This window comes from Labeo rohita, chromosome 23 (genome assembly GCF_022985175.1).
Source record: "Labeo rohita strain BAU-BD-2019 chromosome 23, IGBB_LRoh.1.0, whole genome shotgun sequence".
Taxonomy (NCBI): domain Eukaryota; kingdom Metazoa; phylum Chordata; class Actinopteri; order Cypriniformes; family Cyprinidae; genus Labeo; species Labeo rohita.
Window position 1 is genome coordinate 17,756,499 of NC_066891.1, and position 26,207 is coordinate 17,782,705.

General features: G+C 36.0%; 3 protein-coding genes across 5 annotated transcripts; 1 reads left to right on the forward strand and 2 right to left on the reverse strand.

The window, feature by feature from the left end:
• Positions 1 to 100: 100 nt before the first annotated feature.
• On the forward strand, positions 101 to 10,508 carry rnf207b (ring finger protein 207b). Of its 2 annotated transcripts, XM_051095820.1 has the most exons (18): positions 101 to 219; positions 549 to 739; positions 2,165 to 2,297; positions 4,245 to 4,389; positions 4,516 to 4,597; positions 4,683 to 4,758; positions 4,856 to 4,981; positions 5,132 to 5,178; positions 5,473 to 5,545; positions 5,622 to 5,690; positions 5,799 to 5,867; positions 7,072 to 7,193; positions 7,283 to 7,460; positions 7,921 to 8,106; positions 8,187 to 8,238; positions 8,340 to 8,457; positions 9,887 to 9,979; positions 10,088 to 10,508. In XM_051095820.1, the coding sequence occupies exons 1-18, from the start codon at positions 127 to 129 to the stop codon at positions 10,230 to 10,232; spliced, it is 1,998 nt and encodes a 665-aa protein (XP_050951777.1). In that variant the 5' UTR covers positions 101 to 126; the 3' UTR covers positions 10,233 to 10,508. The 2 variants fall into 2 exon arrangements, with proteins under 2 accessions (XP_050951777.1, XP_050951778.1); XM_051095821.1 differs by lacking the exons at positions 101 to 219; positions 549 to 739 and adding an exon at positions 1,460 to 1,631.
• A 391-nt stretch (positions 10,509 to 10,899) lies between these two features.
• icmt (isoprenylcysteine carboxyl methyltransferase) lies at positions 10,900 to 16,108 on the reverse strand. The gene is made up of 5 exons (XM_051095825.1): positions 15,861 to 16,108; positions 15,445 to 15,533; positions 15,132 to 15,301; positions 13,979 to 14,196; positions 10,900 to 11,735 (listed from the first exon to the last, which is right to left on the reverse strand). Exons 1-5 carry the CDS (start codon positions 16,077 to 16,079, stop codon positions 11,553 to 11,555), a joined length of 879 nt encoding a protein of 292 aa, XP_050951782.1. The 5' UTR covers positions 16,080 to 16,108; the 3' UTR covers positions 10,900 to 11,552.
• A 1,542-nt stretch (positions 16,109 to 17,650) lies between these two features.
• draxinb (dorsal inhibitory axon guidance protein b) lies at positions 17,651 to 24,948 on the reverse strand. 2 transcript variants are annotated; one of them, XM_051096847.1, is made up of 8 exons: positions 24,847 to 24,948; positions 23,105 to 23,140; positions 22,171 to 22,640; positions 21,896 to 22,077; positions 21,461 to 21,575; positions 19,242 to 19,334; positions 18,572 to 18,661; positions 17,651 to 18,479 (listed from the first exon to the last, which is right to left on the reverse strand). In XM_051096847.1, the coding sequence occupies exons 3-8, from the start codon at positions 22,637 to 22,639 to the stop codon at positions 18,367 to 18,369; spliced, it is 1,062 nt and encodes a 353-aa protein (XP_050952804.1). In that variant the 5' UTR covers position 22,640; positions 23,105 to 23,140; positions 24,847 to 24,948; the 3' UTR covers positions 17,651 to 18,366. The 2 variants fall into 2 exon arrangements, with proteins under 2 accessions (XP_050952804.1, XP_050952805.1); XM_051096848.1 differs by lacking the exon at positions 23,105 to 23,140.
• Positions 24,949 to 26,207: the final 1,259 nt, after the last annotated feature.

Consider the following 26,207-nt stretch of genomic DNA (forward strand, 5'->3'; position numbering starts at 1 on the left):
CTACCAGGGCTCTTGCTTTTGACAGACAATGGCATCTGGTTTTGTGTTGTGTAATGAGGGTCTCAGTATTCTGGCTCCAACATATCACCCCCTCATACAGCAGATACAGGAGTGTCAACTGATTGCATGTTCTGGAAGTCATGTCCTGCATCTAGGAACCCTCACAGAACCTTCACACGGCATTCACTCCACCCCGCAAAAGCACTCGGACAGGACGAGGTATTCAGATATTCTTTATATGTGAATGGAATTAAATATGTACATTTATTATTTCTATATCTTTTAGTATTTATTCAAGTGACCTTTATGAGCATATGGCCTTATTCAGAAGCTTGTTTCTGGTTTATAGCTATCTTCTAAGTCGAATAATGAATACTGACCTTGGATATCAAAGAACATTTTAACTATTCTGATTCAAGGAGAGCCCAAGGATTCTAAGCATGCTTAGAATATTATTTATGATAGATATACTGTATAAACGTGCTATGTGAAAATGTGCATACGCATATACTGTAAAGAGTATCTGAACGTCTTATTATATTTTTCAGATGTCTGGAGAGATCTTTTCCCCTTTGGATAATCTTTATGACCTGGACAGTGCCAACTGCCATCCCCTGGTGTGCCACTTGTGCCAAGAACAGTATGAGCATCCATGTTTACTGGACTGTTACCATACGTTTTGTGCCAGCTGCCTGCGTGGAAGAGCCGTGGACAGCCGACTGACTTGCCCTCTCTGTGGGTAAGAATTTACTTTGTTTACCTGCACCTTATTCTGACAATTGTCAGACCAAATATGCATGCATATGCGTTATTATTAATGCATTAAGCATAGGTATAAAAAAGCAAGTGCACAGTTTTTTGAGTTCTCCAAATTCTGACTTTTTAAAATATAAACTCGGATTTGTGAGATTTTCTGAGAAATATGGAATATGAAGTGTTAATAAATAATAAATTCTAAGAAAAAAGTCAGAATTGTGATATATAGACTTGCAATTCCAAGAGAAGTAAACTTATAATTGTGAGATTTAAACTCAGAATTGCAAGAAAAAAGTTTATATGTCGCAGTTCTGAGTTTATAGCTCACAATTCAGTTTTTTCTCAGAAACTCAGAATTGTGTGAAAAAAGTCAGAATTGTTAGATAAAAAGTCAGGTATCTTTTGTATTCTCGTTATTCTGTGAACATTATTCTGTGGTGGAAATGGGTGTCAATACTTATGACACGTATGCATTTGAAAAATCTAACATTGTATTTATATATCGAAATGGTCAAATAACATTGTCGGGTCAACTGTATGGTGCCAGGGGCATTTGTAGGTAAGACTGGCTTCAACAGCTGCACCATAAACCCTGCCTTTGTGTTGGACTTAATCGAAAGTCTCTGGGCACATTCTGCCAAGGCCACTGTGGTATCAAACAATAAACCTAACACTATCTGACACTTGACACTGGATACACAGGTCCTGGGCAGGCTACAGTTAGAGATGGCTGAAATGCCTGTGTGCTCACCCTTCTGCTTCTTTATAGTAAGTCTAGCAGAAGCTTAATCGCACACCGTAGATCTTGCTCACATGGAGGAAATATATTAAAAAATGGAAAAAGGTTGATGGTCTTTATAAAGCAGCATGTTAGAGTAAGTATGATTTTGTTTTTCGCTGGTTCAGTGTTAATTTGAAGGTTATGTTACTGGAAATTTCTCAGCATTTGTGTTGTATCATGAGTATTGCAGCATGAGAGTTACATTATGGCGTAGTGATTGCACGCATTATGTATTTGTCATTTTTATGTATCAGTAAAGCATAGGACCATGCTCATCTTACAATACAGGATTGATCAAAACTTGATCTTGTCAGATACATTGTGACTGGTTCACATAAAAGTGAATTCACACAGAATCTTTGAACTATCAAGCTTAGAAATATTAAAATAGTCTTTTTTGCTAGGTATTATGTATATTTGAGTGTCATGCCTGTGTCTATTTCTGTCTGTATAAGGGTTTATCTGTCAGTCTCTGTTATATCTCAGAATTCAAAAGAGAGCTATTTGTGTCGTTGTTGCTATGAGGGAGAGATAAACTCGTCAATGCCAGATGTATGACTAAGACATTATCAGGCACTGGGTCAAAAAATCTCCATAGATGCACAAAACCGTCTGTTTCTTTTGTAGACATCAGTCCGTTGTGAAAGGAATAAATGCACTCCCCCCAGAGGACCGACTCCTGAAGTTCTTGGTGGACAGTTCAGCAGACAGTGAGGAAACCGTGCAGTGTGCTAACTGTGATTTGGAGTGCAAGAAACAGGTCTCATTATCACCATCACAACACTGAAACATGCACTTCATAAAGAATTTAGCAAAAAGTTTGTCATTAATTACTCGCCCTCATGTCGTTCCAAACCTGTAAGACCTCTGCTCATCTTCGGAACACAAATGAAGATATTTTTGATGAAATCCGAGAGCTTTCCTAGCCTGCATAGACATGTTACGAAACTACATGAGTACGGCTGGGTATTGTTAAAAAAATTCCGATATCGATGCCGATACCGATAGCTTGACTTTAATACCGGTTCCTGAATTATACTTTTTCCGAAACCAATTTTGTGAAATCAAATCAATTTTAACAAGATTACATTATCTCAAAAAATTTTTTTTTTTTCAGCTTATTGACGTTTGTACAGATTCAAACACACCTGAGCCACTGCACAAAGGAACAAAATGTATCCAACACAACAAATCAGTGAAAATAATTTTAAAGGGGTCATTGGATGCAAAGTTCACTTTTACATGTTGTTTGAACATTAATGTGTGTTGGCAGTGTATGTACACATCTACCCTATAATGCAGTGGTTTTTAATTAATTTGTTAAAATAATATCCCCTTTTTCAAATCGAGCCGTTCTCAGATGCCTGTCGGTGTGGCGTCACACCCACAGAGGCCGCTCCCACGATAGTTGATTGACATGAGCATCTTACCTCAGATCAGCTGTAACAGTCCGACCTCCATTGTGTCGATACCAGAGCAGGGATGTAAGTTAGACAAGAATATCTCTGATTGAGCGATTGAGGTGTTGTGTTGCTGGATGTAATAATGAACATTCATTTACTCCCGACATCTGAGCCACTGAAGATGCAGTGGATTACGTTTGTTCGTGAAGAGAATGCATCTCCCGATCTACAAAAACGTGTCTATGTTCATGCAAATCATTCATGATCCAGCTTCACTTACAGCTGAAGTGAGTATAAGGGTTTTAATGAATCTTTGCAATCACCTTTCCTAATAACCTGTTAGTTTGCAAGTTTAACGGCTAAATGCGGCTAAATACAGCTAAAGTAAACAGGCTCATCACTCCACAAAGAGAAGAGAGGGGCGGGGCGAGCAGAGCTCATTAACATTTAAAGCAACCTTGACCAGAACAGGCTGATTTTTGCAGTGTTGATTTTGGCAAGGTAAAAAAAAAGTTTTTTTTACACTACCATTGAGAACTTTTAACCAAAGTATATTACAGACTTCTCATTAAGACCCTAAAGAATCGTATCAACTTGTGTGCCATATTTCAAGGCCTTAGGTCTCTTTAACGCATACTTTATGGAGGCCAAGAAACCATACCATGAAATGGGCTGATGGCAAAATAGGCAGCTCAGTGTGTATTGTCCTATATGCTAAGTTTAATGGTTTCTCAAGCCATTAATGATAAAAAACTAAATAGGGGCACAAGTCTGGAAACACAAATATTTTTCCATACTCTGCTTCCTTTTTTTCCATACTTTTCCGGACCTGGAAAATACTTAAATCAAATTCCATACTTTTCCAAACCCTGTAGGAACCCTGGAAGGCTCTTGGATTTCATCAACAATATCTTAAATTGTGTTTTGAAGATGAATGAAGGTCTTACAGGTTTGAAACTGCATGATGGTGAGCAACGAATGACAAAATTTTCATTTTTGGTTGAACTATCCTTTTAAGTTGTGTTTGACTCACTAAAAAGAACCATTAGAATCAACTAAAGAGTCATTAGAATAATTTTTTCAGGATTTGGACAGCAAGAATTGACTCACGAATCATTTGTTGGATATTAGACTACACTGGTCGCATTGTAGATTCAGTAGTGGAGTTTTTGGCATGAAACTCACATGTCACAGTATTTCAGTATGTTGTACATCCAAATGTCATTATTTTTATTTATTTATTTAAAAAAAAAGATTAGATTTTGTTTGTTTACACTTTTAAATCTTCTGCCACAAACCCCCAGGATGTGGATGCAATGTATTATTGCAACACTTGTTGCCAGCCACTATGTCGAGACTGCAGGGAAACCACCCACAAAGCCAAGATGTTTTCCTGCCACGAGATTGTCTCCTTGGCAAAGCGCACCAAAGAAGCCCACAAAAAATGTGGTTTGTGTTATGGAGTTTCAAGTTTCCCCAAGCAAAATATACATTAATAAAAATTCAGTCAAGAACAAGTCTTTAATGCCAAAGCTTTGAGATTCATGCAGATCCAATGCTTTTGTCTGATTGCAGCCCTCCATGAGGAACTCTACATCATGTTTTCTACAGAGAAAAAGTCCATGCTCTGCATCAACTGCTTCAGAGACATGCAAGTGTAAGTTATAAACTAAACTCACAGAGCTTATAATTAGCATATCCCATTTGATTTCAAAATAATCTGGGTTAGTCTAATTCCATAGGGAGAGCAGAGCACACTGCATTGATATTGAGACAGCATATATACAAGGCTGTGAAAAATTGGACCAAGCCGTCTTAGTGAGTTTTTCTTCCATCCTTTTCTTGTGTACTTTCATCTGTGTCTGTATTATGTGGAGCTGTGAAGCACCTATTTAAGTCATTTCAATCTCCTCAGGCTGTTAAGGAGCTTCAGACGTCAGCGCGGGAAGCTATTATTCTGCTCAAAGCCATGATTGGAGAGGTCAGGGCCAATGTGGATGAAGAAGAGAGCGCCATCTGCACTCTGTTCAATAATATGCAGGTGTCATGCACAATTACATGACTCATTCACTCTTCTTATATGATTTGGATTTAAAAAAATATTGCATCATTTGAAATTTTTAAAAAGGTGAAGGTAATATGAGATGATGAAGAATAAAATTGGTGATTCACATGTATTTTTTTTCCTCAGGAAAGACTAGCAGAAAGAAAAAAGATTCTACTCAAGGCAGCACGAAGGTAAATAAAATATATACAGTTGAAGTCAAAAGTTTGCAGAATCTGCTAAATGTTAATTATTTTACCAAAATAAGAGGGATCATACAAAATGCATGTTGTTTTTATTTTGCTGTTTGAGATATAATTGAGTTATAGAAATATTTAAATGTTGCATATTAATATAATAATAATAACACATGTAATCTAAGCACACACACAAAACGATTAAGGAAAGGATGACCAAAGATTTCGATTAAGGAACACTTCTTAACACTTGTAGGAACACTAATCTGCTTTTATATTTTTATTTTCTAGTCAGCATGAGGAGAAGGAGAGAGCCTTTAAAGAGCAGTTATCTCATCTTGCAGCACTCCTGCCAACTCTTCAGGTAATTGCATTGTCTTCATGTCTTCATGCATTTTAATGTTTTTATTAAAGATGATTTTCCACTGAATTCTCTCCAGGTTCATCTTGTTACGTGTTCTGCCTTCCTAAGCTCAGCAAATAAGTTTGAGTTCTTGGACATGGGATATGTGAGTACAAACAAATCAAACATATTTTAATAAACAATCAAAATAAAATTATTTTAGGGCATGGCACCAATAAAAAGAATTATAATTGATTGATTTTACCTCACACAGCAATTAATGGAGAGACTAAAGAAGATTGTGAAACTACCACACAGGCTGAGACCAGCACAGAGCAGTAAGGTAAGTTTACTAAATTAATAGTTTAACCAAAAATTTAAATTCTGTTATTATAACACACCCTTATGTCGTTCCAAACCTGTAAGACCTTCATTCATCTTCAGAACACAAATTAAGATTTTTTTGATGAATACAATGCATACGTCGTGGTATTCTCAATAATGGTGGCCAACTGTCAACCAAGATAGAAGAAATCATTGAATAAAGTCATTATTTTGGGGGGGGGGGGGGGGTTTGCACACAAAAAGAGTTCTCATAGCTTCAAAAATTACAGTTGAACCACTGATGTCAAATGGACTATTTTAACGACGTTCTTACTACACTTTTGTGCCTTAAACGTGGTAGTCATGTTGCCGTCTGTGCAGGGTCAGAAAGAAATGATTTGTCATTAATCACCTACCCCCATGTCGTTCCAAATCCGTAAAAGCTTTGTTCGTCTTCAGAACACAATTTAAGATATTTTGGATGAAAACCGGGAGATTTGTGACTGTCCCATTGACTGCCAGGTAAATGCCACTTTAAAGACTCAGAAAAGTATGAAAGACGTCGTCAAATAATCTAAATAGTTTAGTTGTTCAATCTGAATTTTATGAAGCGATGAGAATATTTTTTTGTACACAAAGAAAAAAAAAAGAGTTTTTTCGACTATTCGTCTCAGCGTAGCGCCATTTTGGAGAGTATCCGCTTGACGCACCACACGGATACGTTTTCTGTTATATTTACGTTTTGATTTGAATGAAAACAACATATCCGGCGTACGCAGTTTGCGCCCAGCGGATGCTCTCCAAAATGGCGCTATGCTGACGCAGAGGAGACGAATTGTTGAATGAAACCGTTATTTTTTTTCTTTGAGTACAAATAGTATTCTCGTCACTTCATAAAATTCAGATCGAACCACTGATGGCAGATGGACTGTTTTGACGATGTCTTCATACTTTTCTGAGTCTTGAAAGTGGTATTTACCTGGCAGTCAATGGGACAGTCACAAACCTCCCGGTTTTCATCCAAAATAAATTGTGTTCTGAATTGTTTTGGAATGACATTGATGAGTGATTAATGACAAAATTTTCATTTTGGGGTGGAGTAACCCTTTAAGGGCTTGGAATCGAATGAGGGTGAATAATTAATGACAGAATTTTTATTTTTGGGTGAACTATCTCTTTAAATAAGTCAGTGCATAAGTGATATCTGTAATCCATCCATGCAGATAAACACAGAATATCGCTCCGAGTTTGCTCGATGCCTGGAGCCGCTATTGCTGTTGGGGCAGAGGCGTTCAGTGTCCACTACAGGGAATGTGGCTTTAGGTCTGGGAAATGCCAGTGGACTGTGAGTCTGTTTATTCAAGCATACTAAATATGCTTATTAAAAAAGTACATTAAACATATACAATTAATCTATGTATTATCTTCCTGTAGGATGCCATCATCTCTGTCAGTGCAGTGTCACTCTCCAGCCATGAGTGACATGTCACTGTGCTCCTCGGTGGTGCACAGACCAACTTCACACCGTTACATCAGCACCAAGGTCCTGCTGGCGGAAGGTGGAGAGACGCCCTTTATGGAGCACTGCTGCAACTACGAGAACAGCTATAGGGTGAGTTTCTTGTGCAGTCCTAAGGTTTAGTCCAATCTTTTTTATTTGTTCTTACAGGAAATTATCAAATCAGAGTTATATTAAAACATGTTCTGACTTCTCCAATGTTTATGATGGCAGTGAATGGGTGGTGAGATTTTGAAGTCCAATAAAGTGCATCCATCCATCATAAAAAGTACTCCACACAGCTCCAGGGTTAATAAAGGAGCCATGGAGCTTGCAGCCATGTGGAGTACTTTTTATGATGGATTTATGCGCTTGTTTGGGCTTCAAAATCTCAGCAGCCATTCACTGCCATTATAAAGCTTGAAAGAGCCAGGACATTTTTTAATATAACTTCGATTATATTCGTCTGAAAGAAGAAAGCCATATACACCTAGGATGGCTTGAGGGTGAATAAATCATGGGGTAATTGTTATTTTTGGGTGAACTAACAAATTTTCCATGTCTGTTCCACTAGACTTTACAGACAGAAATCCAAAAGCTCAAAGACCAGGTGCAGGAGATTCACAGAGACCTGACCAAGCACCATTCCCTCACCAAACCTGACACCATGAATGAGATTTTGGAGAGGTCTGTTCAGGTGGACAAACAGATCTCATCAGAGTACTCTTCGGTCGAGCTCATGCGGGCCATATTTGAGGAGGTGAGTTGCCCACACTTGCCAATATTGACATTAGAAGGAAGTAAGAAGGAATGTCATTGTGCAATTAATTTTGTTCTTAGATTTGGGAGGAGACATTACAAAGGGTGGCAAATGAACAGGAGATTTATGAAGGTAAGTATATAAATGCATAAGATTTCTCTTCTCACTGCAGTTATATCTGAGCTACCATATTAAGTGATTTTTGTTGGTGTTACTTTATTTTTCATTTTTAGCTCAACTTCATGACCTACTTCAGTTAAAACAGGAGAACTCCTATTTGACCACTATCTCCAGACAAATTGGCCCCTACATTCACTCCATAGCAAAAGTGAAAGAGCGTCTGGAACCCAGGTACTGGAGAGCTTGATGTATCATTCACCTCATTTATACATATTCATTTATGACATTTGCCAAGCTGATATTGGACTCACCCATACTCTATATACACTACCAGTCAAAAGTTTTTGGATGGTAAGATTTGTAATGTTTTTTAAATATGTTTCTTTTGCTCACAAACCTTGCATTTATTTGATCCAAAGTACAGCAAAAAACAGTACCATTTTGAAATATTTTTACTATTTAAACTGCTTTCTATTTTAAAATGAAATTTATCCCTGCGATTTTAAAGCTGAATTTTTAGCATCGTTACTCCACATGATCCTTCAGAAATCATTCTAATATTCCGATTGGCTGCTCAAAAACATTATTATAATGTTGAAAACAGCTGAATATAATTTTTCAGGTTTGTTTGATGAATACAAAAGTTCAAAAGAACATTTATCTGAAATAGAAATCTTTGGTAACATTATAAATGTCTTTATCATCACTTTTGATCAATTTAAAGCATCCTTGCTAAATAAAAGTTTTTATTTCTATCATTTCTTTCCCAAAAAATAAATAAAATTAAATAAAAAATTTAATCTTTTCCCAAAAAATAAATAAAATTAAACTGACTCCAAGTTTTGAATGGTGTAGTGTATAATGTTACAAAAGCTTTTTATTTTAGATAAATGCTGATGTTTGGACCTTTCTATTCAACAAAGGATCCTAAAAATACTAAATACTCTTGATAATAATAACAACAATAATAATAATAATTGTTTTTTGAACAGCAAATCAGCATATGAGAATGATTTCCGAAGAAATTTCCGAAGTGACACTGCAGACTGGAGTAATGATGCTGAAAATTCAGTGTCACATGATCCTTTAGAAATCATTCTAATATACTCATTTCTATAAGAAATTATAGAAATACTTTTATTATACTAATACTTTTACTCAGCAAGGATGCTTTTAACTGATCAAAAGTGATGATAAAGATATTTATGATGTTACAAAAGACTTGCTGTAAATGCTGTTCTTCTGAACTTTCTATTCATCAAAGAAACCTGAAAAAATCTACTCAGCTGTTTTTCAGCATAATAATAATAATAATAATAATAATAATAATACATGGGGTTTTTTTTTAGCACAAATCGGCATATTAGAATGATTTCTGAAGGATCATGTGACTGGAGTAATGATGCTAAAAATTCAGCTTTGAAATCACAGGAATAAACTACATTTTAAAATACATACATTTTTTTTTAAATAGTAAAAATATTTCAAAATTGTACTGTTTTTGCTGTACTATGGATCAAATAAATGCAGGCTTGGTGAGCAGGAGAGATTTCTTTAAAAAACAAAAAAATCTTTCTGTTCAAAAACTTTTGACTGGTATATATATACTCCCATTAGGGCTTTTACATGATGTTTTTCAGTCTGATTTGATCTTTAACAGGCTGAAGGAGCCTAAAGAACTAAAAGATGACCGCACAGAGATCATGCTGAAGCTGTATGAGGACAGCACGTCCGCTACAGACACACAGCCCAGGTGAGCTCCCAGCAATTTCTCAGTATTATATTGTGCACCAGTGTAGACATGCACACTCAGTTATTAATTATTAAGTATTAACGGCTATTCCATGCTTCACCGATACAGCAATGAGCTGTCCTGTAACACTGAGGACAACTGGACTCTAAACAGCCTATCAGAAGAGACCAATCCCAAGAACAAAGACTACTACAGGCCAAACAAGCAGAAGAACGCCATCGATACAGCCAATCGCAAAGAAATACCAATATAAAATCCTACAAACCTCTATCACCCCAAAAAATAAGCATGCACTTGCGTAAATCTAATTTACCAAAGCGTAAATGAAAAGAAACTAGTTTACAGTGGTTGCATTTTAGGGAATCACAGTAATGTCAAATAAATATTATATTCAGTGTTTATTTTAAAGGTTTGTTACATTTCGCTGAAGATGTTAATAATGTAAGCGGTACAAGTTATCATCCAAGAGGTAGGGCGGTCCTCTCCCGTTAGCTTTTTGCACAAACGTAGTGCAACTCTTACATCATAAAAACCTATTGCATGTGTTCATTACCTGTACGCATATTATAGTGCTCGTCATTGGTTAAAAGTGTGCAAGAAATTCCTATTCTTTACCCAATGTCTATATAAGCTACATCATGCCAGGAGGAGAGTGGAGCCTTCCTCCCAGAAATGTAAAATCGGAAAGATTAAGACTTTGGATACAGCATAACCCCTCCGGCATTCGGCCCTCTGAATCCCACTTTCGTAGAAACAGATTTTTCTTGTTGAATTTTCATGCAAGTGTGAAGGAAAGTGACAAGACATGGATATGGTAATGAGCGAGTGTGGGAGTGAAGACGAAAGAAACTAATGCATTTGACAAGAGTTAGATGAGAGGACGTATGACTGCAGGACTGAACAAATAATCAAAAGAGGAATTAAGCCTGCGATTTATCACATGTGTTTATTTCTCTAATCAGAATATTAAAATTGTCCAACAGCATTAACAAATCACAGATATTTAGAGATTGTCGTGACATTAGGTTTAGAATTTGTAGGCCCTGTTTTGACCGGTGGAATTAAGAAGATTCGGCTCCGGCGTAATAAACTCCTCTTTACACAAAAATGGCCACTGCAATAAATATATCTTAAGTCCAATTTAAAGCCTGTTTGAATAAAAACACATCAAGAGATTTAAAAATCTACTGATAAAGCACAAAACCAGGGGATTTAAAAAATGTATGAAATTACATGGCGCAAAATGTGAGGATACGTGACACATGACTAAACGGGTAGAACAGAAATGTGATGAAAGTGTAGGAGACAAGACAGATGCTGAGGGATGTGGTGTTTGTGTACTAGTATCTCTGATGGTGTTGAGGGTGGAAGCTCCACCCTGCTCAGAGCAGACCAATGTGTCTCAGAGCAGATCAGCGGGTCAGTTTTACTGTGCTGCCACCTCATATATCTGTGCCGCCCCTCAGGGGGGCGCGACATGATGCCACCAGGCAACTAGCTCGCTCAGAGTGCCAGTCAGAGGTGTCCAGGTGTGCACTTTCAGGCTATTTCCTCCGTTCAATGCGTTACGGCTTTAGGAGTTAACCCTGATCCCTGAGATGAAGGGCAAGCCAGTGAAGACCTTCTTCTTGTACTCAATGTAGTCCTCGCCAAAGAAATTAATGAGAGAGATCTCCTCTTCCTCAATGCGTTCTCGAAAGAAGCGCCAGCTGGCGATCGTATATCCCAGTATACATATGGGGTTGCACAGCATTATCTGGGGAAAAAGGAGAAGCAAGAATGCAGTTTTAAAATAAAACAAAGAAGACAAAATGGTAACACTTTAGTGTCATTTGTTAACATTAGTTAATGTATTAACTAACATAAATGAAGAATGAACAATACATTTATTACCCCACTTATTAATCTTTCTTAATGTTAGTTAATAAAAAAAAATAGTCGTTCATTGTTTGTTCGTCAGTTTACAGTGCACTAACTAATGTTAACAAACACAGCTAGTGATTTTAATAATGCATTAGTAAATGCTTAAATTAACATTAACTAAGATTAATAAATGCTTAGTTCAATCTTAGTTCATGTTAAATAAACTAGTTAACTGATGAACCTTATTGTAAAGTGTTACCAACAAAACATATATTTTAGACTATTACACTGCCAAGTCAAAAGTTTGGAAAAATTAGGATTTTTATGTTTGTTTGTTTGTTTTTAATTATCTTATGCCTGTATTTATTTGATACCAAAAAATTAATAATATTGTAAAATGTTACATTTGAAAATATGTTTTCTATTTGATTTTTTAATTTTCAGCAGCTATTAAGTCTTTACTGCCACTTGATCTTCCATAAATCATCTAATACGCTAATCTGCTGCTCAAGAAACATTTCCTATTATTGTTAGAAAACATTTTTTCTGCTTCATATTTTTGTGGAAACACTACATTCAATGTATGATTTTCAAGAAATACTTTTATTCAAGAGGAATGCATTAAATTTATTAAACGTAACAGTAAAGGTGTTCTTTTGAACTTTCTATTAATCAAGGAATTCTAAAAAAATGTATCAAGGTTTCCACAAAAATATTATGCAGCAAAAACATTTTTCAACATTGATAAGCACCAGATCATCACCAGACCATCATATTAGAGTATGGATATTATGAATATCATGTGCCATTGAAGACTGGAGTAATGGTTGCTGAAAATTCAGCTTTGCATAACAGAAATAAATTACATTTTACAAACACATCAAGAGATTTAAAAATCTACTGATAAAGCAGTACATTTACATTTACATTTATGTAAATATGCACATATAAACACACACATACATTATACAATATATTATATATAATATATATAATATAAATCGATCTAAATATTAGATATATAAATATATACATGTATGTGTGTGTATTTATATATACATATGTGACCCTGGACCACAAAAGTAGTAGCACAGGTATATTTGTAACAACAGCCAAAGATACATTTTATGGGTCAAAATTATAGATTTTTCTTTTATGACAAAAACCATAATGATATTAAGTGAAGATCATGTTCCATGAAGATATTTTGTAAATTTCCTACCATAAATGTATTATTAGTAATATGCATTGCTAAGAACTTCCTCATCAACTTTAAAGGTGATTTTCTCAATATTTAAATTTTTTTGCACCCTCAAATTCCATATTTTCAAATAGTGTATATCGGCCAAATATTGTCCTATCCTAACAAACCACACATCAATAGAAAGCTTATTTATCAGCTTTCAGGTGACGCAGAAATCTCAAGAAATTGACCCTTATGACTGGTTTTTTGGTCCAGGGTCATAATAAAACTTTTATTTTGGATGTAAAATATTATTTAAGTTGCTTTAGAGAAATATGTACTGTGAAATTCACTATAGAGTGAATTCATGATGCATCATCAATCTGCGGGACTGAGTGTAAACAATGACACTGAACCAAACAAAACTTGCATATTTTGCTGATTATTGCTGCTGAAAATGGTCAATTGGTGTCATGTTTTGGGCTGTACTAATTGGTCGGACTGAGAAAAACATTTGGAGTACTATAGACTGCTGAAAGTTATAACAAATCAAGGAGAAGAGTGCAAAAAACTGTCTGAGGAACAAAAGGCGTTTGTTGTTGGCCAAACTGAACCGGGATTTCCAGGGCAAGAATCTTGCTAACATTTATCTGTGTTTTTATTATTTCCAGTCAGGTAGGTGAAATATTAGGCTAATATCTTAATTAATACTCCACGTATGTATCTTTACCACCTATTAACCCTTTCCTGCATGCTAAGTCTTCTCTATATGATTTAGCAGCTTTCGCACATTTTTTCTGTGGTTTAAACAGCATAAATTAGAAGAACAATGTATTCAGTAGTACATTAACCGTGCAATCCATTTGTCTCCAATATGGCCGTGCATCCAGGTAACTAACCAAACCGTAATGTAAGTGCAAACCCTCCATAAATATAAATAATGGTTAAAGTACCTGAGTGCCAATGCTCCAGTAAAACCAGCCCACATAGGAGGGATGTCTGAAGAGAGCGTAAACTCCAGTGGTGACCAGCACGTGACTCTGGGCCTTTTCATTCTGCACTATGTGGTTAAAGTTGGATCCTGCCGTCAACATGGCAGCTTTGCGCAGACCCTCCCCACAGAAAACCATCAGCAGACCCACCAAACAAAGCCAGTTCATCTGCTTTATCTCTGTAGAGAAGAAAAAAAAGTAAAATTCAATTAACGAAGAAGTTCACCTCCAGAACAAAAATTTACAGTTAATCTACTCACCCACTTGTCATCCAAGATGTTCACGTCTTTGTTTCCTCAGTCGTAAAGAAATTATATTTTTTGAGGAAAACATTTTAGGGTTTCTCTCTCTATATAGTGGACTATAGTGCCCGCAAGTTTGAACTTCCAAAATGCAGTTTAAATGCAGCTTCAAAGGGCTTTAAACGATCCCAGCAGAGGAAGAAGGGTCTTACCAAGCTAAATGATTGGTTATTTTCTAAAACAAAACCAAAAAAAAAAGTAAAATATATATACTTTTCAACCTCAAATGCTCATCTGGTCTGTTCTCTGTGATGCACATATGAACTAGGGTAGGTGAAAAAACTCCCATCTCATTTTCTCCTCCAATAAAATTGTCCTACATTACCACAGAAGTACCGCCCCAGTGTTTACAAAGTGAACGTGCAAAGAAAATCAAACGTCCTTTACAAAAAAAGGTAAAACAGCGATGTAGAACAATTTTGAAGTTGGAGAGTAAAATGAGATGGGAGTTTTTCGACATACACTAACTTAAATGAACCGAAATACACAGAGTTCACGAAGAGCTACACAACACAAGCATTTGAGGTTAAAAAGTATATAAATTGTACTTTTTTTTTTTTAAAACAACCAATCGTTTTGCTAGATCCTTCTTCCTCGGCTGGGATCGTTCAGAGCCCTTTAAAGCTGCTTTTAAACTGCATTTTGGAAGTTCAAACTCGCAGACACTATTGAAGTCCACTATATGGAGAGAAATCCTGAAATGTTTTCCTCAAAAAACACAACATCATTTCTTTATGACTGACGAAAGAAAGACATGAACATATTGGATGAAAATAGTGAAAAATGAATCACTGATCTAGATTGTATCAAACCTGGAATAAGGAGCTTTTCCACAGTAAACTCTATCCAGGAGGAAACAGCTGCTACGGTGTACTCAACGCTATGGTTGAGCAGGAACGAATCTAGAGACAGACTGCGTGGATTGATGATGGCAGTAACCAGGTACTCAGAGTAGTGAAAAAATGACAGCGAACACATGTACCTAGTGGCACAAAACAAAAGTCAATACAGAGTGACATTATCTAGCGAAATTCATTCACTTCTGATATCACAAATACTAGTTTTCAGTCCTTACATGGACATTAAATGTGCAAATGAACCTCATATAGACAAAAGTTGCATTACCAGCCAAAGTGTGTCCATGTTGTATCTGCAAAACTTAAAATGAGACCACATCCAAAGGCAAATCCAAGAAAACAGGCTCGAACAGCCACCTGATTAAGCAAAAAGGCAGGAAATTGTGAGTCAGGTCCTGATTCTGCAAACCCCCACACACACAGTAAGCTGTCTTCTTGGAGAGCTTATTTATATTGACAGAGAAACCTGTACGAGATCCCATTAGAGTGCTAATGTAATAGGATTACACCTCCACACAGGACATTACTAATGATAGAGTCCTGTAGCCTTTGCAACTATAGATATATCTTTATTCATTTAAAACATGTATGTAGCACTAAACAGTGGTTCAGTTACGCAGTAATTACACATGCGCTCTATCTGTACATCACACATCCGATTCAGACTGTCTCTCTCAGACTTACCTTGTATAAAGGTCCCTTGTAAATGATTAGCAGGAAGCCATTGATAACTGTGATATACGCCGCGATGGCTATTTTCCCGTTCACATCCGTGAGGTAATCGAATATCCAGTCAATGTGAGAGCCGAATTTTACAAGTAAAGGTATTACGAGGACGCCCAGTCCTGAGATAAAGCTAATAATACTTACCCTCCCTTCTAGCACCAACTTGCTGCCTGCCATGTTGAAAACAGCAAGATCTCGCCGAGAAATCTCGCGTGACTTCAGAGCTCACGCTGGCTCGCTTACTAATTGGTTTGACAGCTTTTTCACGCTCATTGAACTGTAGTTATGAATTCATTCATCCCGATGTGCGAATTTAATTTTAAGAGATTCAGTTATTCAGTTCTTATTAGTAGCAGAAGTAGTAGTATTCTGAAAACCTGAATCATTTAATTATAGAAAAGAAATAATGATAATAATTACTGGCATTATAATAAATACTACATATTGTAATAATATTAATATTTAATATCAGGGGCGATTTTAGGATTTCATTTTAGGGGGGCTCAGCCCCCACTGAGGGTATTATAATATATATACAAAATTACGGTTTGCATTTCTAGTACAACCCTATTTCCTTAACCCTTGTAAGGTCGGGTCTATGGGACCCGTTTTTACTTTTTGTCAAAAGAAAAATGATACGATTAATTATTTTTTCAAACTCATACTCATTGGCCTTGGCTCATTTTCTGTGAAGAACATGTGACCCTGGACCACAAAACCAGTCATAAGTGTCAGTTTTTTCTAAATTGAGCTTTATACATCATCTGAAAGCTGAATAAATAAGCTTTCCATCGATGTATGGTTTGTTAGGATAGGAAAATATTTGCCCGAGATACTATTTCAGAATATGGAATCTGAGGGTGCAAAAAAATCCAAATATTGAGAAAATCACCTTTAAAGTTTTCCAAATTAAGTTCTTTGCAATGCATATTACTAATCAAAAATTAAGTTTTGATATATTTACAGTAGGAAATTTACAAAATATCTTCATGGAACATGATCTTTACTTAATTTCCTAATGATTTTTGGAATAAAAGAAAAATCTATCATTTTGACCCATACAGTGTATTTTTGGCTATTGCTACAAATATACCCCAGTGACTTAAGACTTGTTTTGTGGTCCAGGGTCACATATCAGAACATATTTTCAATGAGCACACACTGTACACTGTACACCCTCCTACACACTTCATGTCCACTGGACCCGGGGGTAATAAAAGAGGGGATATTATAGGTCCTGTGTAACTTTACTCTGTTCCCCTATTGTCTGGGCCTGCTAGTATCTGTATGTGTGTTTATGTGTATGTATGCGTGAGTATTTGTGAAAGAAAGAGTCTGTGAGAGTGTGAGTGTAAGTGTGAGTTGTGTGCGTTTGCCTCTGCCATTTCCGCACAAGGTTGTAGCACTTAAATTCAACAAAAACTTTCTTATGAAATTTAAAGGGAACTGAGGCGATCACGAATTCGTGTACAGTTTATGGAGCTAATCGCAAAATATAGCCCCCCTAAAAATGGCCTAGCGACGCCCATGTTTAATATATTATTTAAAACCATACAAATTACATAAACGTAAGTTATCGTTTCCTTACAAAGAAACCAATTGCGCCAAGCGGTTAAAAATTATTATTATTATTAGCCTATTTTTTTACACAATGCGTTTTTTTTGACAAAAGTAATTAAACGCAATGGAGTTAAAGGCTGTAAAAATGTTGATTCACTCGAGATGTGGAAAAATGGTCTTATTTTTAATCATCAACCCACGTACACTTAATAAAATGAATAATTAAATATGAATCTACAGCTGTAATATGTGGAATTTAGATGGTGATACGGGTGGTGGATACTACAAAACATACTGCCAGTGTCAAATCAGCAAGCACAATATTTCTCATATATTAACAGATGCATGGTTCTCAATGAACATGATGAGAAGCATTATTTCTGCGTAGCATAAAGCAGTTGTACAGTAATTCAGATTCAAGCTAAAAGGAAGATTTAATGGTTTAATAATGTGAGATGGAGATCTCCCTTGTGTCCTGCTTTGTGTGTCCATTCCGAAGCTGTTCGTCTGATTGAAGGCATGGGGACCCGGCAGATGAGTTTATTGCATGCTCTAGTCCATCTATTTACTACTGTTCCATTGTGTACTGTTGCAACACTCAATCACATGAACACAAAATACAAATGACTTATGTCTACATGCAATAACTTTGTTACAGATTTTATGTTCCGCAATGACTCTCACTTTTTCATTCATTTGAATAAACTGGCCTTGCAACTATACATAATATGTTCTCCTGCTGAATATTGCTGTTTTACAAATTTCAGAAACAATTATATCCAAGAAAGCAATCAAAGGATACACATAAATATGAATAAGGGTAAATATAAAATTTTCCAACAGGGCAGAAAATGAAATCACATGCATTTAGAAAAGGAAATTATGACAAATGCTCCTGCCTCGTTTAAACAATAATAAACATGCCACGGTTTAAGCTTATCCCCTCAGGATCAACACATTGTCCCTTTTTGCGTGTGATGCGGTAATGCCTGTGTAATTTAGCATAGCACCGAAGCCCTGTGAAAACAGGGAAGGAACAATTTAAATATGATTTCTACTTTGTCAGCATAAGTAATAAACAGCCCACAAAAAAAAAAAAAATCTCTCACCTTCTTCACACATGCAGCTATCATAGCACTTGTTGTTGAGGCCGCGGTTGTGAAGCTCACATACCTGTTTTCTGAGATTGCAGCAAGACCCTGAGAAAGTTCATGAAAAAGAGGTAAAAATGGTGTCATCATTTATTTGACTTAATTAAATTACTTTAAATTTTCTAGTACTTCAATTCTAGTACTGTTCTGTAAAATATTTTATGTTTTTGAAAGAAGTCTCATGTTTACCAAGGCTGAATTTATTCAATCAAAATTACAGTAATATTGTGAAATATTATTACAATTTAAAATAACTATTTTCTGTTTAAATATATTCTAAAACGTAATTTATTCCTGTGATGACAAAGCTGAATTTTCAGCATCATTACTCCACGCTTCAGTGTCACATGATCCTTCATTCTAATATGATGAACTGGTGCTCAATAAATATTATTTGATTAAAAGGAAGGTAAACGGAACCACATTTATTTGAAATAGAAGTTAGTGTCATTATAAATGTATTTACTGTCACTTTTAATCAATTGAAAATGTTCCTGCTGAATAAAAGTATTATTAAAAATCTTCTGAATGGTAGTGTATATTATATTATAATTACTCAAATTACAAAGAGAACAGTTACAATATAGTTAATGGGGCTCGCTGTATTAATGCATGTGGGAAAAGTCACCTGGTAGACAATCTAGGTGATGTTTGCAGCTCTTGACTGATGTAAGTGTCACAAGTTCAGTGCTGGGGCTTTTTGTGGCCTGTTTGTCAGAACCTGGATAGAAATAGAGCGATGGCGTTATGAGTATATTTGTAATTCATCAACACCTTATACAACAGACACCAGAGGTTAACACATCATAATAGCATTTATTACATTTTATTTTTGCATATTAGGGCGTTTGACACTTGGTGTTTTTCATGCAAGGACTAGGGAAAAATTAGCCTAACAGTCCGAAATGGCTCATTTACACTGTCCAAAATGTAAAGCAATACACATTATTCAGATAAATTATGTAGCATATATTGCAAAGCATGCACAAATTATATCAGGTCACCTGACAAGCATACTTCAAAACTGAAACTCCCAACATGAAAACCAATGGTTTGCGGTGGTGTTCTGAAATGAGGAGGTTAAGTCCTTAATTATTTAAATCAAATGTAAATTAATGTCCCAATCACATTTTCTTGGTTAAATAAAAATTACTTACACTATCAAAAAGAGAAAAGAAAAAGAAAAAAAATCTTTTATTTATTAAAGCCATGTATGAATCTCATCAAGTTAGTGTTTTTAAGTCTTATAACTTAAGGCACTAACAATTTAGACAATATATTTTATTTCCGAACTTATGTTCAGCTGTTCTTTTTAATAGTTAACTTTTAACCATTTTTTACATTTTTTGGATCATCAGCCATCAAAGCTCAGTAAATATTGTTCACAGACATGTGGAGATGTACTTTAAATTTCACCAAGCCGATTACTCACTAAAAACTCCCACAGATCATGTTTTCATGCCATTTAAAGCCTTATTTAAAGGGTCATCGGATGCTAAGTTCACTTTTACATGCTGTTTGAACATTAATGTGTGTTGGTAGTGTATGTACAAATCTACCCTGTAATGATAAAAATCCATGCAGTGGTTTTTAATTAATCTGTAAAAATAATATCCCCTTTTTCAAATCGAGCCATTCTCAGATGCCTGTCGGTGTGCCGTCACACCGACAGAGGCCGCTCCCCCAATAGTTGATTGACATGAGCGTCTTACCTCAGATCAGTTTTAACAGTCAGACCTCCATGTTTTGATGCCGGAGCAGGGATGTAAGTTAGACAAGAATTGAGCGATTGAGGTGTTGTGTTGCTGGATGTAATAATAAACATAGTGGTCGTCATTTACTCCCAACATCTGAGCTGCTGAAGATGCAGTGGATTAAGTTTGTTTGTGAATGGAATCCGCCTCCCGATCTACATATATCCGTCTATGTTCGCGTGAATCATTCGTGATCCAGCTTCACTTACAGCAGAAGTGAGTATGAGGGTTTATTTATGAATCTTTGCGATCGCCTTTCCTAATAATGTACTAGTTAGCAAGTTTAGCAGCTAAATGCAGCTAAAGTGAACAGGCTCGTCACTCCACAGAGAGAAGAGAGGGGCGGGATGAGCAGAGCTCATCTGCATTTAAAGCAGCCTCGACCAGAATGGGATGATTTTTGCAGAGCTCATTTTGACAAGGTAAAAAGGGTGTTGTTTTACACTACCATTGAGAATTTTTAACCAAAGTATATTATAGACTTTTCATTAAGACCCTAAAGAATCACATCAACTTGTGGAAAATGGGCATCCGATGACCCCTTTAAGTGTGTGAGTTGTTTACTTACTTTTTTAAATGAGTCTTCTTATTGACACTATTATATTGTTCATTCAGACTGATTCGTGAATGTGGAACATGTACTATTACAAGAGGCAGGATTTATCACATGAACCAATCACAACTGATCACAACCAGTCAAATCCAATCATATCGCGATGACTGCATTGCCTTCTCTCACGTGACTTTCTCCCATTCATTCTCAGTTACCCTCCACCAAATTCACTGCACGCTTTAGGAGGTCTGTTAAAACTCAATGGGCTCAGGGGAGACGAGAGATACACAGCTTCATGCTGTAACTTTACCTGCTGGTGTCGCTTTTGGAAAGTTTTACTTTAGAAAAACAAGTAATTTATACACCTTTTTAACATTATATATTGTAATATTGGCATTGTTTTGTTTTTGTACAACAATTTTTTTCTCATCCAATATTTTGAGAAGACTCTGCCTCCCTTGCCTCCTCAGTGGAAACGCCCTGATTAAAAACTCACAAAGTTAAAAAATATCTGTATTTGTATGTGAAATATTGACCTACCTTGCTTCTTAGATGATTGCTTTTTGTGTGCAGGCCTCATATCTTCATAATCAGTCCAGTCGAATAACGCCATGTTGAAAGTGGGCGTCGCATCTCCACCTGAATAACTTCCAACCTGAGGTACAAAACAACATATTCATTATTCATATCACTATGTGTGTTGAAATTACACTTTTTCATATGAACGTAAATCACTTCAATTGCTAATCCTTCAGTGAAACAAATGATGGTGGTCTGATTTATACATTCTTAGCCAATAAACAATAAATTGTTTCGTGTGTGGATTTAATTGATGGCATGAACCTATTATCCCTTGTGATGTAGGTCATTGGGATTCAAATTTATTAAGCCTGTTCCTAGACACTGATAAATGCGAAGCTGAGATATTTTTTAATCAGCGTGATTGAGGAGATTGAACAGCTAGATGATGGTTACCTGTGGTTTACTGGAGGGGGCTGGCTTTGTGGATGGCTCCCCACCGACTGCTGCAGTTACGGGCGATATGAAGGAGCCAACGGTGGCTGCAGGGAACACTGGCTCTGTGGGACTCCCAAAGGAGTTTTTATTGAGCCTTTGATCAAAAGAAACCCTCCGTTTCTTCCCTGATGCCAAAGACTCTATGCGAAGAAAATGCCAAGTGGATAATTAAGAAATGGCAGGACAGTTATAAAGGAGTTTCACTTTGGAAAGTTTCAAGGCTTTCTTTTTACCTTCATCATGAGTCCTAATAAAGTGCCCTCCAAACATATTGCGACCGGTGGGACGTCGTATTGCCTTCTCTAGAGTCCCAGCACCAGGAGAGATATTCATTTGCTCTGGAATTAAAGAATCAACCCCCATGGAGGTTCTCTTTTTTGGAGTGATTACCCGTCTTCTATCTCCTGGCTCCATCTCTAAGCGGACGGGACTGAGGCCCTCCAGGTCTGGCCCTTCATTCTGGGTGTGGAACACAGTAATGTGAGGCCTCTCTCTTAGCTGACCGGGTGTCATCCTCTCCTTGCGACCTTTGTGCTTCCTGTGATGACTGTGTTGATGTATGGATGCCTCCGGCCTGGGTGGGATAATGACATTGTCGCTGAAGATATCCATGGCTGAACTGTGGCCTGTTCTGGTGCTCAGTGTCATGGTCACCAAGTCAAGCAGGAAAAATGAGCCGAAATACCAACAAAAAGCCGCCATTCTAGGAGTAGAATAGATTAAACAAAAAACACAGCATTAAAAAATAATGAAAAGATATATATTTTCACATTTCTCCTTTTATTTAACAAGGATGCATTATTAGACCAATTAAAAGTGACAGTAAAGATATTTATAATGTTTTTTTTTATTTTAAAATGAATTCTGAAGGATCATGTGACACTGAGTAATGGCTGCTGAAAATTCAGGCTCGCCATGCAGGAATAAATAATTTAATATAATTTATTTTAATTTTGAAGATTAATATTCCTGATGGCCTGACAGAATGCAGTGAAAAGGAGACTGTAATATAATGCCAGTCTTCAGAAATCAGTTTTTATTTAAAGCAATGTGTCACAGTACCAAAAAAACAAAAAAAAATTGAATTGAGTTACTGGCTTTGAGACAGTTAAATGTTGATGGGCAGAAAATTTCCTCTATTCACACATCAGATCTTCAAAAACCCACCTGGATTCACCGTACGCTTGTAGGATTCAATGCACACTGTAAAGGAAAAATAATGTCCTGAAATAAACCAAAGCAAAGCAGCTTGACAGACCATTTGATGTTATGTTGCTCGTCTTTTTGTGAACATTTGCAGAGCTTTGGGAGTCGCGCCAGGCTCTACACGGGGTCTTTGATCTTGACACCACTGGACAGCAGTGAATGTATGTTGGGCAAAGATTCTGCATAAGCAATGGTGTCTGGGGGAGTTTAGAAGTGTTATATTCCCTATCTGACTTATTACAATATAATATTCAAACAGACATGTAAGCGCATTCGCTCTAACTGTAATTTTTCTAAGCATCTTAGAGATGAGGATGAAGAGAACTGATCCAAGCCAAGGGATTTTTATCCTCAGAAAGTGGATTATACACACTGAGCAGATGAGTGTGACTAATTAAACAAGCGAATTTAGCTTTCATGTACTGACAGACTAGAGTTGTGACAAATCCAACATTTCCCAACTGCTGCTGCATTTACATATACATAAACGGCAAAACTTGGAGATTTATCCGAGAGCTTATGATTTGGATGCTATAGATAAAGCCTGAGGATGTTGAAAGATTTACTGGAAAATCATTCAGTTTAGTTTAACTTTTTCAGATGTTGGTGTAAAAATCATCATATGTGACCCTGGGCCATAAAACCAGTCGCACAGGTATATTTGTAGCAATAGGGGTCAAAATTATCGATTTTTCTTTTATGCCAAAAATCATTAGGGTATTAAGTACAGATCATGTTCCATGAAGATATTTTGTAAATTTCCTACCATAAATATATCAAAACGTATTTTTTGTTTACGTTATTGTTAAGAAATTTTATTTGGACAACTTTAAAGGCGATTTTCTTAATATTTAGATTTTTTTCACCCTCAGACTCCAGATTTTCAAATATGTATCTCAGCCAAATATTGTCCTATCCTAACAAACCATACATCAATGGAAAGCTAATTTATTCAGCTTTATAAATCTCAGTTTTTAAAAACTGACCCTTATGAGTGATTTTGTGGTCCAGGGTCACATATATGGCAGCACAGTTTAATGAATTGCAGGAGGCACTAAAACACTGATAAAGTTCTGAAAAGTATCCTTTAAACAAATTCACATTACCAGTATACCATAAAAAGAAAATGCAATCAATTGAAAGTTGTTGCAATAGCATATTTCTCTTTGAAGCACAGCATAATTTATCAGGAAATGAAACAAATAATAAGTGTCTCTCTGTTTCCAATGCACTTAATTATTCAAATTCTGCATATGCAGCTAATCATGTGTTCATATTATCTATATTAATTTCAGGATCCCATGCTGTGCATGCCAATGCTGTTCAGAAACCTAAAAATATCAAAGCTTCACCCTTTCTCTCATTAGTCTGTGTAAACAGTGACATGATTAATTCATTGGGGAATCGGGGCTCGTTCTTCTTAATACAGAGACTCCACTTTTCCTACTTATGAATAGTATCGCAAAACTGTTCACTTCTGAAGCAACTGTAATATCCTTATCATATAATACTATGCAATACGTTTCAAAATTTCTGCAGTAATACCGTTAACATTATGAGATACATTGCAGTATTAACATCTACTGATCTATAGCCTAATAGTTTAAATACGGCATTGCACACCTGTGCGTCACAAAACAGCTCAGTACTGACTAAAGAACAATAACAAACATTCAAGAAAAAAGAATAAGGAAAGTGCTCACCTGTTCTCCGGTGTGTTTTCGGTTCTTTCTGGTTGCGGTCCACAATGAGCGCGCGTGTGAGTTGAGAGGACAGCGCGCGCGCGCGCGTGTGTGTGAAGCGCAGTCTCGAGCTCTCAGTGAAGACTGCGAGTCACGGGCGTCGCCTAACCTAAATACCTGAACAAAAGAAGCACTCTCATCCGATCTTACTGACTCAACCAATGGTCTAGGTGTGACGGTTTTTAACGCTTTAGGTTTTAGGAAATGTGTTGGCTAATGTTTAATACTGTTACCCAGTCAAATGTGTTATACACTAAGGAACTATGTGTGATTTTATTAAATAGAACTAGGCCTATTATGTGTTTACATTATACAAGCCTATGTACATAATGTTCAATTATCAATATCCTTTATCAGTGATCAAAATTTGTACATACAGTCCTAAATTAAAAGTTGACAGTAGCAAGGTGTAATTGTGGTTACTTACCAATACATGGATGTGAAATATTTGAGTTCAATTAATATTTTGTATTATTATTTTACTTGTAGACTAGTATAAAACTTGCAAAGAGAAAGCAACAATAGCAAAAGCAAACGTAATTAAATTATAACTTATTAGCCAGTTATTATTTATCCGCAAGTCATTCCTGTTTTAATCCTATTTTTTCTTTCTCACCCAGCTCTTTGTATTTCATATACCGGTTAGTTGTTTTCATTATTGCTTTTGTTTTATGTTCACCATCCATGTGTTAAAGGGGTCATGACATGGATTTTTAAATTTTATTTTATTTTAATATGTTCCTTGAGGTTTACTTATTTTGTTATTAAAGTTTTTTGCACACAAATTAAAAATTAAATAAATAAATATGTGGAAAAAAATTATTATTTTCAACCCTCATTCTGACCCTCTGTCTAAAATGACCTGTTTTTAAGGGGCATGTCCTTTAAGGCTTGGCTAACATCATTGCATAGGAAACAGTATTGATGCCCCACCGTCTCACTATTGCATGTGAGTGTTTTGACAACATGATCAAAATAAAGCAGTCATTTCCAGACAAAGCATTATGAAGCCATTTGTGACCCTGGACCACAGAACCAGTCATAAGTATCAATTTTTCGAAATTGAGATTTATACATCATCTAAAAGCTTAAAAAATAAGCTTTCCATTGATGGTTTGTTAGAATAGGACAATTTTTGGCCGAGATACAACTATTCTCGAAACTGAGGGTGCAAAAAACTCAAAATACTGAGAAAATCGCCTTTAAATTTTAAAAATGAAGTTCTTAGCAATGCATATTACTAATCAAAAATTAAGTTTTTATATATTTCCTGTAGGAAATTTACAAAATATCTTCATGGAACATGATCTTTACTTAATATC

What these genes read in the sequence shown, in the direction of transcription:
- rnf207b (XM_051095820.1), top strand. Translation starts at nt 127, where the DNA reads ATGTTCTGGAAGTCATGTCCTGCATCTAGGAACCCTCACAGAACCTTC. An exon ending in AGAAGCCCACAAAAAATGTG is followed by an intron (nt 4,390 to 4,515) that starts GTTTGTGTTATG and finishes GTCTGATTGCAG; the next exon opens with CCCTCCATGAGGAACTCTAC. An exon ending in AGTTCTTGGACATGGGATAT is followed by an intron (nt 5,691 to 5,798) that starts GTGAGTACAAAC and finishes TACCTCACACAG; the next exon opens with CAATTAATGGAGAGACTAAA.
- draxinb (XM_051096848.1), bottom strand. Translation starts at nt 22,639, where the DNA reads ATGGCGGCTTTTTGTTGGTATTTCGGCTCATTTTTCCTGCTTGACTTG. An exon ending in CCCCCTCCAGTAAACCACAG is followed by an intron (nt 21,576 to 21,895) that starts GTAACCATCATC and finishes TTTGTACCTCAG; the next exon opens with GTTGGAAGTTATTCAGGTGG. An exon ending in GCAATCATCTAAGAAGCAAG is followed by an intron (nt 19,335 to 21,460) that starts GTAGGTCAATAT and finishes ATTTCTATCCAG; the next exon opens with GTTCTGACAAACAGGCCACA.
- icmt (XM_051095825.1), bottom strand. Translation starts at nt 16,079, where the DNA reads ATGGCAGGCAGCAAGTTGGTGCTAGAAGGGAGGGTAAGTATTATTAGC. An exon ending in ACAAGGGACCTTTATACAAG is followed by an intron (nt 15,534 to 15,860) that starts GTAAGTCTGAGA and finishes TTGCTTAATCAG; the next exon opens with GTGGCTGTTCGAGCCTGTTT. An exon ending in GGAAAAGCTCCTTATTCCAG is followed by an intron (nt 14,197 to 15,131) that starts GTTTGATACAAT and finishes TCTTCTCTACAG; the next exon opens with AGATAAAGCAGATGAACTGG.